Source organism: Chiloscyllium punctatum, chromosome 22 (genome assembly GCF_047496795.1).
Source record: "Chiloscyllium punctatum isolate Juve2018m chromosome 22, sChiPun1.3, whole genome shotgun sequence".
Lineage (NCBI taxonomy): Eukaryota > Metazoa > Chordata > Chondrichthyes > Orectolobiformes > Hemiscylliidae > Chiloscyllium > Chiloscyllium punctatum.
The window spans coordinates 49181442-49202761 of NC_092760.1; the positions used below are offsets into that span (position 1 = coordinate 49181442).

The 21320-nt window shown below is 42.9% G+C and overlaps 1 protein-coding gene across 1 annotated transcript in view; it reads right to left on the minus strand.

The window, feature by feature from the left end:
* Positions 1 to 4513, minus strand: part of chka (choline kinase alpha) — a 62401-nt gene extending 57888 nt beyond the window's left edge. The window contains exon 1 of the mRNA XM_072592249.1: positions 3884 to 4513. Within this exon, the coding sequence (XP_072448350.1) occupies positions 3884 to 4107 (224 nt within the window). The 5' untranslated portion in view covers positions 4108 to 4513. The remainder of the gene's footprint in view (positions 1 to 3883) is intronic.
* Positions 4514 to 21320: the final 16807 nt, after the last annotated feature.

A 21320-nucleotide genomic window follows, 5' to 3' on the forward strand; every position in this document is an offset into this window, starting at 1 on the left:
TTCATAATTGAAGGCAAAAAATTGCATTAATTACTTCATATGCAGTCTCACCAGGACTGAATAGCTTTACGACATGATCTCTTAGGATTCATACCTCTTGCAATGACTTCAAAAATACTAACAGTTGTAGAAGATTGGAGCCAAAATTTGGAATCCATTTCAAAATATTGCTATCTGTGACATAGGCTCAAGCCTATTATATTGCATTGTGTCAAATGCCTTTTTTGAAATCCAGGGCAAATAGCATCAACTACCTGTTCCCTCTGTACCTTGTGGCCTTCTCAGTGGCAACATGGCACACAGGACATTCTTTCCTGAAGCCATGCTGATCCTCCAGATATTTTATGCTCAATGTGCTCCCCTGTTATCCTTCATGATACTTTCCAAATTCTTTTCCAATAGTATGATAAGGATAACAATTGGGTAGTTGATTCTTTGCTCCTTTTTGCACAGGATAATATTGCTACATTTAAATCAATTGTAATTTAGCCTGAATGGAAGGAACATGTGAAAATAACCATTCTTATGAGAACTGAAAGACAATTCCTTTGGAATTAGATTTGGACATTTGGTACTAGTCCAAAAAGAAATGCAAAATTTCTCAGTTTGTTGAACTATCAAGGAAACTTATTCCAAGAAAAAGGTGGTCAATACACAAAAATTGGAAATGATGCAGCCTTACATGTTGGCAGCTGTATAAAGCAAATGGACCCCATGAGACAGAATACTCTTCTTACCTTGTGTATTTCAGTGTTAGAAACTAATCTCAATGTCACTTCCCGCCGAGAAGAATTCAACTGCATAGCACATCACCTTAAACATCAACATTCACAGACATAAATGATAAGGGAATAGCCAGGTGGTCTGCTTGTTCCCACTGCTTATGTCATATGCAAAAGCTCAGAGGAGAGTGCTGTGTGGCATGTTACATGCAAAGTCTCAAAAGAACTAGGATGGTTCAGGACTCAAATAGTTTGAGTCACAGATGTACAGCACAGAAACCGACCCTTCGGTCCAACCCATCCATGCCGACCAGATATCCCAACCCAATCTAGTCCCACCTGCCAACACCTGACCCATATCCCTCCAAACCCTAACCAATGACCTGTACAGCCTCAACATGATGTCCCAACTCCCATACTCAATAATCTGATCAATAAAAGAAACCATACCAAACGCCTTCTTCACTATCCTACCCACCTGAGACACCACTTTCAAGGAGCTATTCATATACCCATCCAAATGCCTTTTAAATGTTGCAACCTAAGTTGCCCCTTAGATCTGACATCTTTCCCCTCTCACCCTAAACCTATGCCCTCTAGTACTGAACCCAGGGAAAAGACTTTGCCTATTTATTCTATCCATGCCCCTCAATTTTGTAAACCTCTATAAGGTCACCCCTCAGCCTCCGACACTCCAGGGAAAATAACCCCAGCCTGTTCAGCCTCGCCTTATAGCTCAAATCCTCCAACACTGGCAACATTCTTGTAAACCCTTTCGAGTTTCACAACATCTTTCCGATAGGAAGGAGACCAGAACTGCATGCAATATTCCAAATGTGGCCTAACCAATGACCTGTACAGCCTCAACATGATGTCCCAACTCCCATACTCAATAATCTGATCAATAAAAGAAACCATACCAAACGCCTTCTTCACTATCCTACCCACCTGAGACTCCACTTTCAAGGAGCTATGAACCTGCACTCCGAGGTCTCTTTGTTCAGCAACACTCCCAAGGACCTTACCATTAAGTGTATAAGTCCTGCTAAGATTTGTTTTCCCAAAATGCAGCACCTCCCATTTATCTAAATTAAACCCCATCTGCTACTTCTCAGCCCATTGGCCCATCTGGTCAAGATCCTGTTGTAATCTAAGGTAACCTTCTTCGCTGTCCCCCACACCTTCAATTTTGGTGTCACCTGCAAACTTACTAACTGTACCTCTTAGGAGTTTAAGTCTGTACTGTTTTAAATGTTTACTGATTCTACATATAATCTTTGTTGCAAATATGGATAGAATGGACTGATATTTGTATTTATATCGTGGAATGGTCTATTTTAATTGAGAACGTAATTGGTATCCCCATAGTATTTTACCAAAATTCAGAAGCAATTGATGGCACTGCACCATAAGATGCAGGTATCAATTCAGAGGAGACTTGGCATTCTTACAGAAGCTCTCTCTATTGTGATTGCAAGGAAAGTACATGAAGAAATACTGAACTGTAACAATGTTCAAACATTGTTTCTGGCCTTCTAAATAGAACTCATACTTTGAGCTTCAGCAAGTGAACTGGAAAGCCCTTGCTACCAAAACAAAGAACAAACTGGTGAAAAATTATTGGTGCTTTTTTCTTAAAATCTGCAAACTTGGCAGTATGAAGCATGCATTGACAATTGATGCTTTGCAACATACATAACCAATTATGATGTTTTCAAATTACCAAAGAGCCTGAGCCACCCATTTTGAGCAATTCAACATTTTAGTCCTAGTTTTTCATTTTGCTACAATGTATATTGACTTATGCTCCATAATGACACCAGTTAAGTTTCAAAAGTGAATAGTAAGCATTTCTAAATATCAGAGTAGTGACGGTTTTAAAGTCACATAGCAAAAACAATTACTACAGTTTGGGCAGTTAAATTATAAGGATAGATTTCATAATCATGGTGCTTTTTGACAGAGAGGACTCATATGTTGGGGTATTCACAGGTCAAAAAGATTTTTCATAGGGCAGATATAAAGAACTACTCCTTCAGCTCGCCAAAACATACTTAATACCAGATGTGGGATCATACAACGACATCTGTAAATTTTTACACAAAAGCAGAAATCTGGAACCTTCAAAGTTGATGTGAATACTGGAACTTGGAGCTTTCCAGAGTGCGACACAACTTGTACTTTGATAAGTGTATCAAGGGACATAGAATAAAGATGGCAAAATACAGATTTGCAGATCAGCCATGATCTAGTTGAGAAGCAGAACAAGTCCCAGGAGTTGAATAGTCTGTTCCTATGTCTGTGCCCCTGCAAACAGGCTAACACATTTGTTAAATGTTTACTTGTTGCAAATATAACAAGAATTTTACGTAATAGTTATTTTACTTACATCCTAAATTCTTGCTTGGTAAAATCATCTTACACCGCAAAGGTGTGGAACTATTAACTACCAATTAGTGAAAAAAATAATCCCACATCACTTGTATTTCGAATTGCACTAAACAGACGCATTTTCAATTTCCAAACAAGTATTTCGATTTGATCAAATTAATATCCATCGATTATTTACAAGTCAAAGTGCATTTTAAGCGTGATGGATTGGACTGGGTGGGGACAATGCGGGATCAAATTCACCTCAAGTCTCTTCCTTGGTAAATCCGCGTTTAATTAATTCCAAATTCTTTTTAAACCTCCATTCCACTTAATATTTAGACTGCTAGAGATTTTAAATAATACAAAGCTTTACGCCCAACAATACATTTACTAATTTCTATTAACATTTAAAAGATGAAACATTAAGCGGAACGTGTTGCCATGAAGTTACTTAAAGCCATTGCAACCACAATATTTATTTTCTTAAGTGTTTCTTTTCACGGCGACAGGTCCGTTTGAAAGTGATAACAGTGCATATTAAAATACTCGCGTTTGGATTATACTGCCGCTCAAAGGGGATTTTGCGCCCTGTCCGGAAGATGTCGTGTCGCCTCCATCTTTAATCAATTCGTTTTATTTTTTTTTGTTACCTTTTTTCCCCCGTCATGAAATTCAGATTCAAGACCACTCCATTTTTAAAAAAAAAATCACCCAACCACCACCACCCCCGCCGAAAAAAATGTACTGACGAAGAAAATAATGCTTTAAAGGATACACAAGACACTAACCGGATAATGCTAATTTGAAACTCGTCTTCTGACAGGGTTTTCCAAGCACCTCGAAGAAAGTCTTTGCACCAGAGATAAGCTTTATGTCTGGTTTGAGGGTCGGGTGCGTCTGCTCTTCCAGCTTTGTACTCGATGTCTTCCTCATCCTGAACGCGGATCCCATTCTGTGCGATTAGCAGCCCCATCCCTAGAGTGTCCACTGCGTTGGAGAATTTGGTTTTCATTTATATTGATGGAAAAAATATATAATTACAATGATCACTTCAGGGGAAAAAAATAACCTCACAGCGGTTGGAACTAACACCTCCCCCCCTCACTTTTACTCCCAATAGCAGGAGCTCACAAAAACCGGGAGACAAAGAGATGGAAAGAGAGAGAAAAAAAAATCAGACTCTTAAGTTAACTGCACCTAGAATTACTGCGGAAAAACAATAAAAATCAATATTTTTAAGTTCTTTCAGCCGAAAGATACTAATTTAATATAATGAAATGTTAACGTCGACAGATAAAATAAATCGACAGATCTTTAAGAGAAGATTTATTAAATTTAACGACTGAAAACGATGACTAATGTTTTTATGCCTAATATAACATGCCACACCGTCCACCCCAAAAGCAAACCGCACTATGCGCAACCAGCCGATGTGCTCCCTATTTAATACTTTCCTGACGTCCTTTACCAATAAGCGGAAAGAATGTGATTGGAAATACGGCCTGCCTCGCCCCCCTACCATCCAATGGCTTTGAGCCTTAGTTCATTGACGCTCTCAGTTCAGAACATTGCCACAATTACCGTTCTATTGTTTTACAGTCGGATTCTTACCCCAGTCATGATTTTTTTTTAAAAACGATTTTTTTTTGCCTCCTGCAAAAATCCTTCAATGAAAACAGAAAATGCTGGAGAAATTCAATCGGTCCGATTGGATTTACCCAGAAAGAGGCAGAGTTGACCAACAGGTCTTCATCAGAACTGAAAAGGGAGTGAAAATTGTTTTTTTTAATACTGAGCAAAGAAGAGCAAGTGGAACAGGTGGAAAGGGTGCCCAGTTCAAACGCAAAGGGAATTGTAATGGAATGGGTGGAGCTGCAATGTAGGTGTGAATGTTCATTTTGAGTAGGAGAAAGTTGCTGAACTCTGCTGAGAGCGAAACCAGCAAAACAGAAACAAGACGTGAGGGTAGAGTATTAAAATGGAGGACAGTGTTGATGCTCTGAAGTTGTTGAACTCAGTACTGTTTCCTCAAGGCTATAAAGTGTCAAAAGTGGAAAATGAAGTCTCATCTGTGGTGGGTAAAGTATTGGAGAGGATTCTGAGACAGGATTTATGATTACTTGGAAAATCATAATTTGATTAGAGATAGTCATTATGGCTTGTGAGGGGGCAGGTCATGTTTCACAGAGCTTATTGAATTCTTTGAGGATGTGACAAAACACATTGATGAAAGTAGAGCACTGGATGTGGTATATGTGGATTTTAGCAAGGCGTTTGAAATAGGTTCCCTGTGGTAGACTCATTCAAAAGGTAAGGAGGTATGGAATACAGGGAAATCTGGCTGTCTGCATATAGAATTGGCTGGCCCATAGAAGAGAGAGTGGTGGTAGATGGAAAGTATTCAGTCTGTAGCTTGGTGATAATGGATGAGTTCTGGGACCTCTACTCTTTGTCAATTTTATAAATGACTGGAATGAGGAAGTGGAAGTGTGGGTTAGTAAGTTTGCTGATGACACAAAGGTTGGTGGTGAGGTAGATAATGTGGGGGGGCTGTTGTAGGTTACAATGGGACATTGACAGGATGCAGAACTGGGCTGATAAGTGACAAATGGAGTTCAGCCTGGAATAGTGTGAAGTGATTAAATTTGGAAGGTCAAATTTGAATGCAGAATACAGGATTAAAGGTAGGATTCTTGGCAGTGTGGAGGTACAGAGGGATCTTGGGATCTATGTCCATAGATCCCTCAAAGTTGCCACCCAAGTCAATCAGGTTATCAAGAAGTGTGGTGTTAGAAAAGCACAGCAGGTCAGGCAGCAACTGAGGAGCAAGAGATTCAACGTTTTTGGCAAAATCCCTTCATCAGAAATGCTCTTTCCTGATGAAGGGCTTTTCCTGAAACGTCGATCCTCCTGCTCTTCGAATGCTGCCTGACCTGCTGTGTTTTTACAGCACCACACCCTCGACTCTAATCTCCAGCATCTGCAATCCTCAATTTTGCCCAATGTTATCAAGAATGCATTTGGTGTATTAGCTTTCATTAGCAGGGGGATTGAGTTTAAGAGCTGTGAGGTTATGCTGCAGCTCTGTAGAGCCCTGGTTAGATCACACCTGGAATATCGTGTTCAGTTCTCAAATCCATACATTGATGTGAAATCCATACATCAATGTGGATTTCAACAGTTTCGTCATTTCCCCTCTCCCACCTTATCCCAGATCCAACCTTCCAACTCAGCACCAACCTCTTGAACAGTCTTACCTGTCCATCTTCCTTCCCACCAATCTACTCCAAACTTCTCTCTGACCTATCACTTTCGTGCCCACCTTCATCTACTTATGGCATTCCAACTACCTTCCCCCCAGCCCCACCACCTCCTATTTATCTCTCAGCCCCTTTGGCCCACCCCCTCATTCCTGATGAAGGCTTATGCTCAAAACATTGACTCTCCTGCTCCTCGATTGGCTGTGCTTTTCCAGCACCAATTTTTTGAACAAACATCAATGTTCCCAGAAACAAAAACAGAAGTTGCTGGAAAAGCTCAGCAGGTGATGAGAAATCAGAATAAACGTTTTGGGTACGGTGATTCATGCTCAGAACTCCTTGGAGATACCTGTGATCCTGGATGGATTCAAAGCACGAGTGATGAAACTTCAGGTGGGGTAAGTCTGATCCAGAGGCGTCACTGAGGAATGTGATGTGGCAGTGGAAATGAATTTTAGCAAATTCCTACTCAAACATCAGGAGTGACAGTGAATTTAATATTGGTGCTCAAGAAAAACAATTGAAACAGAAAACCCATGGGAGAGAGAAGCAGAACTTCTTCAAGGTGGGCATGTCTTGAAGAAATGTGGCACTGAGTTATACTCTAAATAAAAACCGAAAGAACTGCAGATGCTATAAATCAGAAACAAAAACAGAAGGTGCTGGAAAAGCTCAGCAGGTTTGGCAACATCTGTGAAGAGAAATCAGAGTTAATATTTCGGTCCAGTGACCTTCTTCAGAATCATGACTCCCAGCACTGAGCCCTGTGGTAAACCGCAGGTCACTAGCTTCCAATTATAAAAAGAATTCTCCACCATCACCCTTTGCCTCCTATTTGAAAGACAGTTTTGGATCCATTTGCCTTGGATCCCATGGGCTGTTACCTTTCGGACCAGCCTTCCATGTGGGACCTTATCAAAGGTCTTAGGTGAAGTCATGTAAACCACATCAACTGCATTAATCTCATCTAATATATTTTGTCAAAAAAAAAGTTAAATTAGTCAGACAGAAAATCCGTCTAACAAATCTGTGCTGTCTATTGCTGATCGATCCCTGCCTTTCCAAGTATTGATGAATTCTGTCCTTCAAATTTTGTCCAATAATTTCCCTCCTACTAAGGTCAGACAAACTGGTCTGTAAATATTTGGCCTATCTCTGTTGCCATTCTTGAACAAAGGAATCATATTAGCTATCCTACAGTCATCTGGCACTTCACCTGTGGCCAGTAAAGTATTAAATATTTCTGCCAGGGCCCATCAATCTCCTTTTGGATTAGTGCTGCTGGAAAAGCACAGCAGTTCAGGCAGCATCCAAGGAGCTTCGAAATCGACGTTTTGGGCAAAAGCCCTTCATCAGGAATAAAGGCAGTGAGCCTGAAGCGTGGAGAGATAAGCTAGAGGAGGGTGGGGGTGGGGAGAGAGTAGCATAGAGTACAATGGGTGAGTGGGGGAGGGGATGAAGGTGATAGGTCAGGGAGGAGAGGGTGGAGTGGATAGGTGGAAAAGGAGATAGGCAGGTAGGACAAGTCTGGACAAGTCATGAGGACAGTGCTGAGCTGGAAGTTTAGAACTAGGGTGAGGTGGGGGAAGGGGAAATGAGGAAACTGTTGAAGTCCACATTGATGCCCTGGGGTTGAAGTGTTCCAAGGCGGAAGATGAGGTGTTCTTCCTCCAGGTGTCTGGTGGTGAGGAAGCGGCGGTGAAGGAGGCCCAGGACCTCCATGTCCTCGGCAGAGTGGGAGGGGAAGTTGAAATGTTGGGCCATGGGGCGGTGTGATTGATTGGTGCGGGTGTCCCGGAGATGTTCCCTAAAGCGCTCTGCTAGGAGGCTCCCAGTCTCCCCAATGTAGAGGAGACCGCATCGGGAGCAACGGATACAATAAATGATATTAGTGGATGTGCAAGTAAAACTTTGATGGATGTGGAAGGCTCCTTTAGGGCCTTGGATAGAGGTGAGGGAGGAGGTGTGGGCACAGGTTTTACAGTTCCTGCGGTGGCAGGAGAAGGTGCCAGGATGGGAGGGTGGGTTGTAGGGGGGGTGTGGACCTGACCAGGTAGTCACGGAGGGAACAGTCTTTGCAGAAGGCGGAAAGGGGTGGGGAGGGAAATATATCCCTGGTGGTAGGGTCTGTTTGGAGGTGGCAGAAATGTCGGTGGATGATTTGGTTTATGCGAAGGTTGGTAGGGTGGAAGGTGAGCACCAGGGGCGTTCTGTCCTTGTTACGGTTGGAGGGGTGGTGTCTGAGGGCGGAGGTGCAGGATGTAGACGAGATGCATTGGAGGGCATCTTTAACCACGTGGGAAGGGAAATTGCGGTCTCTAAAGAAGGAGGCCATCTGGTGTGTTCTGTGTGGAACTGGTCCTCCTGGGAACAGATCCGGCGGAGGTGGAGGAATTGGGAATACGGGATGGCATTTTTGCAAGAGGTAGGGTGGGAAGAGGTGTAATCCAGGTACTGGATTAGTGGTGCTGGAAGAGCACAGCAGTTCAGGCAGCATCCAAGTAGCTTCGAAATCGATGTTTCGGGCAAAAGCCCTTCATCAGGAATAAAGGCAGTGAGCCTGAAGCGTGGAGAGATAAGCTAGAGGAGGGTGGGGGTGGGGAGAAAGTAGCATAGAGTACAATGGGTGAGTGGGGGAGGGGATGAAGGTCAAGGAGGAGAGGGTGGAGTGGATAGGTGGAAAAGAAGATAGGCAGGTAGGACAAGTCCGGACAAGTTGTGGGGACAGTTACTGAGCTGGAAGTTTAGAACTAGGGTGAGGTGGGGGAAGGGGAAATGAGGAAACTGTTGAAGTCCACATAGCTGTGGGTGTCGGTGGGTTTGTAAAAAATGTCAGTGTCAAGTCGGTCGTCATTAATGGAGATGGAGAGGTCCAGGAAGGGGAGGGAGGTGTCAGAGATGGTCCAGGTAAATTTAAGGTCAGGGTGGTATGTATTGGTGATGTTGATGAATTGCTCAACCTCCTCGTGGGAGCACGAGATGGCGCCAATGCAGTCAGCAATGTAGCGAAGGAAGAGGTGGGGAGTGGTGCCTGTGTAATTACAGAAGATCAACTGCTCTACATAGCCAACAAAGAGACTGGCATAGCTGGGGCCCATATGTGTGCCCATGGCTACCCCTTTGGTCTGGAGGAAGTGGGAGGATTCAAAGGAGAAATTGTTAAGGGTGAGGACCAGTTCAGCCAAATGAATGAGAGTGTCGGTGGAAGGGTACTGTTTGGGACGTCTGGAGAGGAAAAAACTGAGGGCTTGGAGGCCCTGGTCATGGCAGATGGAGGTGTAGAGGGATTGGATTTCCATGGTGAAGATGAGGCATTGGGGGCCGGAGAAATAGAAGTTTTGGAGGAGGTGGAGGGCGTGGGTGGTGTCTCGAACGTGTGTGGGGAGTTCCTGGACTAGGGGAGATAGGACAGTGTCAAGGTAGGTAGAGATGAGTTCAGTGGGGCAAGAGCATGCTGAGACAATGGGTCGGCCAAAGTGGTCAGGCTTGTGGATCTTGGGAAGGAGGTAGAACAGGGCAGTGCGAGGTTCCCGGACTATGAGGTTGGAAGCTGTGGGTGGGAGATCCCCTGAGGTGATGAGGTTCTGTATGGTCTGGGAGATGATGGTTTGGTGATGGGGGGTGGGGTCATGGTCGAGGGGGCAGTAGGAAGAGGTGTCCTCCAGTTGACGTTTGGCTTCAGCAGTGTAGAGGTCAGTGCGCCAGACTACCACTGTGCCCCTTTTATCCGCTGGCTTGATGGTGAGGTTGGGATTGGAGCAGAGGGATTGGAGGGCTGCGCATTGTGAGGGTGAGAGGTTGGAGTGGGGGAGGGGGGTAGACAGGTTGAGGCGGTTAATGTCCTGGTGGCAGTTGAAAATGAAGAGGTCGAGGGCAGGTAATAGGCCAGCGCGGGGTGTTCAGGTGGATGCAGTGTGTTGGAGGTGGGCGAAGGGGTCCTCGGAAGGTGGGCGGGAGTCCTGATTGTGAAAGTAAGCTTGGAGGTGGAAGAATTGTTCAACGTCACGGCGTGTATTAAATTCATTGATGCATGGAGGGGGATGAAGGTGAGTCCTTTGCTGAGGGCTGATCATTCGTCCTCAGTGAGGGGGAGGTCTGGGGGGATGGTGAAAACTCGGCAGGGCTGGGAGCTAGGATCTGGTATGGGTGTAGAGCTGGGAGTGGGGGCGGAACCTGTAACTGGAGTGGGTGTGACCACAGAACACACCAGATGGCCTCCTTCTTTAGAGACCGCAATTTCCCTTCCCACATGGTTAAAGATGCCCTCCAACGCATCTCGTCTACATCCCGCACCTCCACCCTCAGACCCCACCTCTCCAACCGTAACAAGGACAGAACGCCCCTGGTGCTCACCTTCCACCCTACCAACCTTCACATAAACCAAATCATCCGCTGACACTTCTGCCACCTCCAAAAAGACCCCACCACCAGGGATATATTTCCCTCTCCACTCCTTTCCGCCTTCCGCAAAGACCGTTCCCTCCGTGACTACCTGGTCAGGTCCATGCCCCCCTGTAACCCACCCTTCCATCCTGGCACTTTCCCCTGCCACCGCAGGAACTGTAAAACCTGCGCCCACACCTCCTCCCTCACCTCTATCCAAGGCCCTAAAGGAGCCTTCCATATCCATCAATGTTTTACTTGCACATCCACTAATATCATTTATTGTATCCGTTGCTCCCGATGCGGTCTCCTCTACATTGGGGAGACTGGGAGCCTCCTAGCAGAGCGCTTTAGGGAACATCTCCGGGACACCCACATCAATCAACCACACCGGCCTGTGGCCCAACATTTTAACTCCCCCTCCCACTCTGCCGAGGACATGGAGGTCCTGGGCCTCCTTCACTGCCGCTCCCTCACCACCAGACGACTGGAGGAAGAACGCCTCATCTTCCGCCTTGGAATACTTCAACCCCAGGGCATCAATGTGGACTTCAACAGTTTCCTCATTTCCCCTTCCCCCACCTCACCCTAGTTCTAAACTTCCAGCTCAGTAACTGTCCCCACAACTTGTCCAGACTTGTCCTACCTACCTATCTTCTTTTCCACCTATCCACTCCACCCTCTCCTCCCTGACCTATCACCTTCATCTCCTCCCCCATTCACCCCTTGTACTCTATGCTACTTTCTCCCCACCCCCACCCTCCTCTAGCTTATCTCTCCACGCTTCAGGCTCACTGCCTTTATTCCTGATGAAGGGCTTTTGCCCAAAACGTCGATTTCGAAGCTCCTTGGATGCTGCCTGAACTGCTGTGCTCTTCCAGCACCACTAATCCAGAATCTGGTTTCCAGCATCTGCAGTCATTGTTTTTACCCCATCAATCTCCTTGCCTTCCATAGCAGCCTGGAATACATCCCATCACGCCCTGGGGGTTTATGTCTGCTAAAACATCTAATATTTCCTTTTATTATTCTTAAAATGTTCTAGAACCTTACTAAGCCAAGTGAAATCTTGGGCACAGTGTCTTTCTTATCTGTGAGACAGAGGAGAAATATTCATTTAACTTCACCCACGTCCATTGACTCCATGCACAGGTTGCCCGTTTGGTCTCTAGAAGGTCTCACTCTTGCCTTGGTCTCACTCTTCTGCAAATTCATGGTAAGGTGCAATGTGAGGGTAAGGGAGTGTGAGAAGTTATGGAGGAATGGAGAATGTCACAGAAGGAACAGTTCCTGCAGAATTCTGACAATGGAGGGAAGGGAAGATAAGCTTGGTGCTAGTGTTTTGCTGGATGTGATGTAAATAGCGGATAGTGATCATTTAAATGTGGAGACTGGTTGCTGAAAATTGAGGACAAGTAAACCCTATTATTCTTGGGTGAGGGAAGATGTGTTAGAAAATACAGTCATGTGATGTCAGACCAATTGGTTTGATGAAGGGTTTATATTTAAATGTCTCTCAAATCAATTACTGAGGGACTTGGGCCATTCTGTAGCATTTCCAACCTAAAGTTATTAAAGTGCCCCACTAAACAGAGTAGCCAAATTATTCACAGTCCCGATTGCATCATTATAGTGCTGGCAAATTTAAAAAGGATAATTGGCCAATAAAACAATCCTTTCTAAAACTAACCTGTTGAGAAATATAATCAGGAAGATGTAGATTTCAGTCATGCTTTATATAAATTATCAGATTAAGGCATTGCTAAATAATTTTGCAGTAACCCTTGAGGCAGTTTTGCCAACTTTTAGATTTTGTCAGTTTCTAACACATCATGATATTAAATTATCCAGTTAGTTCTGATCAACAGGCATTATAGTTTCATGGTAATAGAAACAGGAGTAGGCCATTTGGCGTGCCTGCTCCACCATTCATTAAGATCATGGCTGATCTATCCATCTTCTCAGCTCCTCCTACCTGTGTTATCCCCATAACCCTTAATTCCCATACCTTGCAAAACCCATGCACTGTGTCTTGAATAAATTTAGTGAAGCTGCTTCTACTGCTTCCTTGGGCAGAAAATTCCATCGATTCACTCCTCTCTGGAAGAAGCATTTCCTCCTCATCTCTGTCCTAAATCTACTCCCCCTAATCTTGAGGCCATGTCCCCTAATCCTAGTCTCACCCATCAGCAGAAACAACTTGCCTGTGATCTCACCTATCCTTTCATAATTTTATATGTTTCTATAAGATCCCCTCTCCTTCTAAATTCTAGCGAGTACAGTCTCAGGTAGCTCAACCTCTCCTCATAGGGTAACCCCCTCATCGCCAGAATCAACCTGGTGAACCTTCTCTGTACCGCCTCCAAAGTCAGTATATCTTTCCATAAGTAAGGAGACCAGAACTGTACACAATACTGCAGGTGCGGTCTCACCAACACGTTGTAAAATTGCACAGAACCCTTAAATTTGATCTCTCTAGCAATGAAAGCCAATATTCTGATTGCCTTCCTAATTATTTGTTGCACCTGCAAATCAACTTTAGGAGTACTCATACATGAATCGCTAAGTCCCTCTGCACAACAACATGCTGCAGTCTTTCACCATTTAAATAATACTCTGACCTACTACTTTTACTTCCAAAGTGGATAACCTTACATTTACCAACATCGTACTCCATCTGCCAGACCACTTGCCCACTCACTTAGCCTATCTAAATCTCTCTGCAGACCATCCACATCCTCTGCACAGTTTGCCTTTCCACTCCATTTCGTGTCATCAGCAAGCTTGGATACATGAACTTGGTCTCCTCTTCCAAATCATTTATATATATATCATGAACAGTTGCGGGCCCCCCAACACCGACCCCTGCAGCACCCCACTCACCACTGATCTCCAACCAGAGAAACACCCGTTTATCAATTCTCTGCTTTCTATTGGTCAAACAATCCTCTATCCATTCTAGTACATTCCCCTTAACTCCATGCATTCTTATCTTATGGATGACTATTTTTATGTGACACCTTATCAAACTCCTTCTGGAAGTCCAAGTATACAACATTCACCCATTCCCCTCCATCCACCACATTTGTTATATTCCCAAAGAACTCCAGTAAGTTTGTTAAACAATACCTTCTCTTCCTGAATCCATGCTGCATCTGCCTAATGGAACCCTTTCCATCCAGATATCTCACTATTTCTAATTTAATGATTGCCTCCAGCATTTTCCTGACCACAGATGTTAATTGAACTGGCCTATAGTTACCTGCCTTTTGCCTACACCCTTTTTTAAACAGCCATATGACATTCGCTGTCTTCTAGTCTGCTGGGACCTGCCCGGAATCCAATGAATTTTGGTAAATTACCACTAATGCATATATTATAACTTCTGCCATTTCTTTCAGAACCCTGGGATGCATTTCATCAGGACTGGAGACTTATCTACCTTTAGACCCTCAAGTTTTCTCAACACTACCTCTTTCGTGATAACAACTGAATTAAGGTCCTCAACTCTCATCATCTCCTTAACATCATTCTTTGGTGTGTTAGATACATCTTTTCCACTGTGAAGACTGACACAGAATAATTATTCAAGGCCTTGGCTGTTTCAGCATTACCCAATATTAATTCCCCTTTCTCATCCTGCAAGGGACTTATGTTCACTTTAGCCACCCTTTTCCGTTTTATATATTTATAAAAACCTTTCCTACCTGTTTTTATATTCTGTGCTACTTTGCATTCATAATCTATCTTTCGTTTTTTTAATTGCTTGTTTGTGGTTCTTTGTTGCTTTTTAAAGTTTTCCCAGTCTTCCTGTGTCCCGCTACTCCTGGCTACTTTGTAAACTTGAGCTTTTAATTGGATGCCTTCCTTTATTTCCTTGCGTATCCAAGGCTGGCCCTTTCTATCCTTGCTATCCCTTGTTTATAAAGCTTCTCCACAAGCAAGAAAGCAGCTGAAATTTACAAAAGTGCAATTATATGTCAACCTCAGGGAGTTCCATGTGCAGTCTCTCTCTGTGAGCTCTACCCTGTTTTTCTCACACAATACTCAGCAGCTAGCCTCATTATTATGCACCTTGCCCATACAGTGTTCCGCTTGCACTAACTTGTACTTGCTAGCAGCAGAATTACTCACCACTGCCAGAACTTTTCAGTATTCATACAACCGTTGCCATATTGAAAACACAGCTGTGGACCAGGTCAAGCACTGTCAGTCCAGAATTGCTCTTCACAGTTCTTGTGTGTGAAAACTTCACAGTTCCTGCGTGTGAAATGCTGCTCCAGAAATGGTTTAGAAAGAGACGTTGACCCACCACTTTGCCACAAGGACTAATGGGTGTAGTGGTGGATGGAATAGCTGTCCTCTTTCCTCAGGACTACCAGAGAGACCCTGCCAGAATGAGTCAAAGTTGTCGGCTGAGTCAGTGCGATATCCACAGTATGAAGGAATGCCCAGCAGTACAGGAAGAGGGTTGTAAGAACTCAGAACAAAGATATATTCCATTGCAAGAAAGATAGACCCTTTGATAATAATGGACCACATGGCTAACCAAAGGAGTTAAGGATGATTTCAAATTCAAAGAAAAGATGTACAATATTGGAGAAATTATTGGGAGACCAGAAGATTGGGAACATTTTTTGGAAAGCAAAAATGGATGATTAAAAATATAATAAAGAGATAAAAATTAGAAACAATAGTAAACTAGCAAGAAAAATAAAAACAGACAGTAAAAGCTCCTATAAGAGCTATTCTTTATATCATGGGAAACATGGTCAAGAAACCTCTGCTAATTACAATCTACCATACTCATGTCCTTCTCAGCTGACAAATTAGTTATTCTCCATGTTAAACACCAACTGAATGATGCACTATAGGTAGCAAGGGTATAGAATGTGCACTAGATGGGAAAACATCACTACTGATCAAACTGCCTGAATCGTAAAGAACAGTGTTGAGAGACTGCACCTGTGACAGATGGTGAGGAAGCCAACAAGACAGACTCATGTACTTAACCTCATCCCAACCAATCTACCCTTAAGAGATCCATCTGTTCATGAGGATATTGGTGCAAGATACCACGGTAGTTTTTTTAGGAAACTGACTCATACCATCACATTGCAGATATCCTTCATCGTGAGTTATGGTACTGTCATCTTGCTGAATAGGACAGATTTCAAAAAGATTGTTCAACTCAAGACTGAGGCACATCCATGACAGACATCAACAGCACCGGTGTGTATTAAACTATAATGTGTAACCTGGTGACCCATCATAACCCCAATTATTTGCTTAACTAACCAAGAAGATAGCCTAAAGTGAGAAAGGCTTGTGAATTGTGGACCATCTCAGTTCACTGTCTACCAGTGATGCAAGCAGCATGGGATTGCTGAGTCACATTAGCCGATATTTAGGTATAGTTCAGATTCATAGTTCCTTGAATGTGGAATTGCAAGTAGATAGAATAGTGAAGAAAGCATTTGATATGCTTGCATTTATTAGTCAGTGCATTGAATATAGGAGTTGGGAGGTCATGATGCAGCTATACAGGACATTGGTTAGGCCACTCTTAGAATATTGTGTGCAGGTCTGGTCTCACTCCAACAGGAAGAACTTTGTGAAACTTGAAAGGGTTCAGAAAAGTTTTACAAGGATGTTGCCAGGATTGGAGGGATTGATTATAGGCCAGTTTTTTTCTTGCAGTCTCTCCTGTGGTGTTTTTAACCTGGGCCCAGTTCCTCCAAGTTAGTTCTAGGGAGAGGCTGATTAGGTTGGGGCTATATTCACTGGATCATTGGAGGTAGAGGGCTGACCTTATGGAGGTTTACAAAATCAAGAGGATCGGGTAAATAGGCGAAGGCTTTTCCCCAGGGTAGGAGGGTGGGGGGTCTAAAAATAGGTTTAAGGTGAGAGGGGAAAGATTTAAAAGGAACCTAAGAGGCAACTTTTTCCACGCATGTGTGGAATGAGCTGCCAGAGGAAGTGGTGAGGGCTGGTACAATAACAACATTTAAAAGGCACCTGGATGGGTATATGAACAGGGAGGGTTTAGAGGGGTGTGGGCCGAATGCTGGCAAATGGAATTAGGTTTACTTAGGCTATCTGTCAGCATGGTTGAGTTGGACCGAAAGGTCTGCTTCTGTGCTGTGCATCCCTATGACTCTAGAGTTGACTATTCCAAAAACAAAAGCAAATACTTCAACATTATCAATTCTAAACTAAACAGTTGTCTGGTACAAGCACAGTTTCCTGGGGGTTTGTTTTAAATTTATGACATGGAAGTATTAGATGAAACCCAGCCACTGAACTCACTCTGTCCACAGCAATCTTAGAAAGCCATGCTTCTGTAATAACAAACTGATTTTTTTCCAGACAGAAAACAAAATCAAAGCTTCCTCTGTTATGGCTAATATTGACCCTCTTTCGTGCCTTGTGTGTCCTGCAAATACAGGAACAATCTGCACTGAGTTGGCAATCTTCCTCAAGTACCTTGTGGTATCATTTATCTAACAGATTTTGTTTGAAATATATCAAAAACATCAGTTCAATTTTCCAACATTGTCATCTTTTATGTTGATGAATGCATACACATATACCCATTAAACAGATAAATAATGGTCAATAAAGTTTATTTTAATGACATTTCTGTGTAATTGGGTTACTACCCCATACTCTACTTATCATCATAAAATGTGATAATCAAAAATTGGTCAGGATTTCTCCCTACAATACCTGAATATTTTATGATGTTTTTACGATGCCACATTTAACAGGGCAAAGTACAAAGTGTCATAAAATGGCATGATACTACTGCTTGTTAATTCTGAAAATTTGGACAAGATTTCAGGACCACTGGAAAATTATTGATCTAGTTATGGCAATCTGCATTGGTATATACAAGTTTATTTAACTATAAAATTCTAAATTTTATTTTTCTTTTTATAAAATTAGTGTTTTGAATGTATGATAGTTATTGCCCAGGTTTGGAGACGAACTTGGACTGACGTATTGTGGCAGTGTTTCAGATATTCATAAATTAGCATATTAACTAAACATACCACTTTATCATCCTTCTAAAAAACAAAAAAAAAATTCAAATTGATTTTAAGTCCTTTGTCGTGATTATAAAGATGTCAGCAGCTGGACCTCATAGAATAGGAGGGGTACTCCCCTTCTGTCTAGTGTCAAAGAAACTTCAAAGTCTGAGATGGACATAGAGTCATAGAGAAGTACAGCACAGATTAGACCCTTTGGTCCAACTCATCCATGTCCTCCAGATAACCTAACCTAATCCAGCCCCATTTGCCAGCACCTGGCCCATATCCCTCCAAACTCCTCCTATTCATATACCCATCCAAATGCCTTTTAAATGTTGCAAATGTACCAGCCTCCACCACTTCCTCTGGCAGTTCATTCCATACACGCACCATGCTCTACATGAAAAGGTTGCTCCTTAGGTCCCTTTTATATCTTTCCCCTCTCACTCTAAACCTATGCCCTCTAGTTCTGGACTCCCCCACTCCAGGGAAAAGACCTTGTCTAATTACCCTATTCATGCCCCTCATGATTTTATAAAACTCTATCAGGTCACCCCTCAGCCACTGACACTCCAAGGAAAACAGCCCCAGTCTTTTCAGCCTTTCCATGTAGCTCAAACCCTCCAACTCTGGCAACGTCCTTATAAATCTTTTCTGAACCCTTTCAACTTCCATAACATCCTTCTGATAGCTTGTCACAGCTCTGATGCCTTCACCACCTGAAGAAGAGGACAAAATTCTTCTGAGACACTCCAGGTGCAAGAGGCAGGCTACAGTTCAGTACCCACTGCCCTTAAATGAAGCTGAATTGGAGGAACCGTGCCCAGGACGAAACACCACAGGAGAGACTGCAATAATATAGGAGGCCTAAGTCCCCAGACATAGAGGGGGAGTGATGTAGTGATTGTAACAATTCAGCCAGGTGGGACATCACAGAATATGAGTTCCCTGATTGGGGCTGTTACCCTCATCCAATTAGAGAGCCCTGGCTGACAGATACAAACAAGAGTGTCAGAGATTCTGCTTGTTCTGAGAGATGGCTCTGAGAAAGCCAGGCCAGTGTCAAGCACTATGCATATATAGGTAAAGGGTGACTTGGTGATGGGATTCCAGCCTCAATGGAGTTATGTCAGTGGTGACAAGAGAAAAATAGAAATTACTCACAACAGTTGTCTTTGAGTTGGGACAAGTATTTCTGGTATCATGCTGTTATTTTGGAGGCTTGATTTATTCTATACTGCTCTCAAAGACTGGGCCCAGGATGTGGAGAGAATGCATTTTTTTTTCTGTGCAAGTGACATTGGAGGGGGGGGGCAGATGAAATGCAATGAGTAATTCTCCTGACTACCTGCAGACCTACAGTTTATTTGGTTATTTGGAGCCTAACATTTCCTGAGGCACCAGATACTAAAACATTACAGGAGTTGGTAGACTTAGTTCAGGAATATTATTACCCCCAAGCCTCCTCTAATTCTGAGACACTATCGGTTTTACTTGGCAGTTCAAGAACTAGGGCAACCCAATTAGGATTTTTGACCAGGTTGGGAGACTGCCAGAGTGATATGATTCTGATTTACCCTTTAATGAGATGCTGAGAAAGCATTTGGCAGTGGAATTAATGATGTCACCATGCAAAAGTGCCTAACTGAAGCCCATCTGGACTTCAAACAGGCACTGCAACTGGTTGTCATTAGAAAATGTGCACATGAATTATAGAGAATGCCGATGGAAGTAAACACCGTCACTTGTACTGAGCTTGGGGAACACCATTTGAATGAAGGCAATTGCTTAGCAATATCCTGAACAGAAGGACTCCAGGTCAAACCACAGTAATACCCTAAAACATACCAAGTCTCAGCCAAATGGTTAACATTTTCTTCAGGATCTATGCTGGCAAGCCATTGTAGTTGCTGCTGGTATGTGGACTCAAGACAAAAAAAGAGTGTTCCACTGGGCCTGAATTGAGGAAGAAAATTCATAGGCCAGTATCCAGGAGAGTGCACACCCTGGAAAGTCCACCAACCTCTGGCTTAGAACAGTTAGATTGCATGGCAACATCCAAATCAGAACCAATCAAAATAAACATGTAGTTAAATGGTCACCCAATTCTGACTGAGGTTGATACCAGCACGGCTGTATCAGTGATTGCAGAATCAGTCTTTTACAAAATTTGCTGTAAACAACAAATGCTGGAGATCTCAGCAGGTCAGACAGCATCCATGGAGAGAGACAGAAAGCTAACATTACAAAATTCACTTTGGACTCCAATCCTTAAGGTTGTGTAAGATCTTTGCGAGACTGAGAACCCATACAGAGGAACCTTTACAGATTAAGGTTACAACATCATATGAGAAGCAGCTACTTCATTTACCACTGATTCCAGGAAAACGCTCAGGTCCAAGCTTGATGGTGTGAAATTGGTTGAGAAAGGTTCACCTTGATTTGCTCAACGTTTTTTAAAATTAGAAAATGGCTTTGCCTGAGTGAACTCGTAATTAAATACCTAGAAGTGTTTCAGGCATATCTCGGAGCCAAGGCCACCTTGCAAGTTGACCAGGAAGCAATTCTGCAATTCTGTAAGGTCTGCCCAGTGCCATTTGCCTTAGTGCAAAATCAGAGGCAGAAATTAGGAGGCTGGAAAGTGAAGGGATCATCAAACCAGTACCGTTTGTAAAAGGGCTGTACTGATTGTGAAGCCCAACGGATCGGTTCACCTTTGTGGGCATTTTAAACAAATGCTAAACTGCTTTTTATAGCTGACAAATACCCACCCCTTGCATAGAGGACTGTATGCAAATCTGGTAGGATTTGGCCACTAGTATTCTGTTCTACATATATCAGACAGCAAAAGAAATGCACTTCAACAAAAGCATAAGCATTGAATCACATATCTTCAAAAGATTGACTACTTATTTCAGTGTAGCAGAGTGACCAACTGTTAGAATTTAAAATAAGAGCTACTTTATAGGGTCAGAAAGTGTGGAGGTTAAGTTTTGGATAAGCATGAGACCAGAAAAGGCTAGGAAGAATGGGGTTTGGGTGACCATAAGAGTGGTGTGGAGGTGGTAGGAAGCAAACAAAATTTAAAACTTACTTTGTGGACTCTCAACATTATCAGCCCCTGCTCAAATCACTCAAAATCAATCATTGTGTGGACAAAAGAAGGATTATTCCTTCTAGAACAGTCAAGATAAATCCTTTAAAATATGGGCAGTTGGGTACCCTCACAGAGGGTAAAGCACATGAACAACTTGTATTGCTCCAATTAATCCATGTATTGGGTTGACATGAGTAACTTGTTCCAAACTACTTGTTTTTTTTTCATTTTCCGTATCCTGTTATCAATTTTTCTCTATCAAATCAAACCTTAACATAATTTCTGGATGAAGAACTAAGCCTGAAAATGAATTTCAGAACCCACAACAATGTGAAAATAATTCCCTTGACTTTCACTTTCAATGTCTTACGCTTATTCTTTCAATTATGGCCCCTCATTTCAGGGTTCTTAAATTATGGAAAGGTGTTAAATCTCTTAATGTATCTGCCTT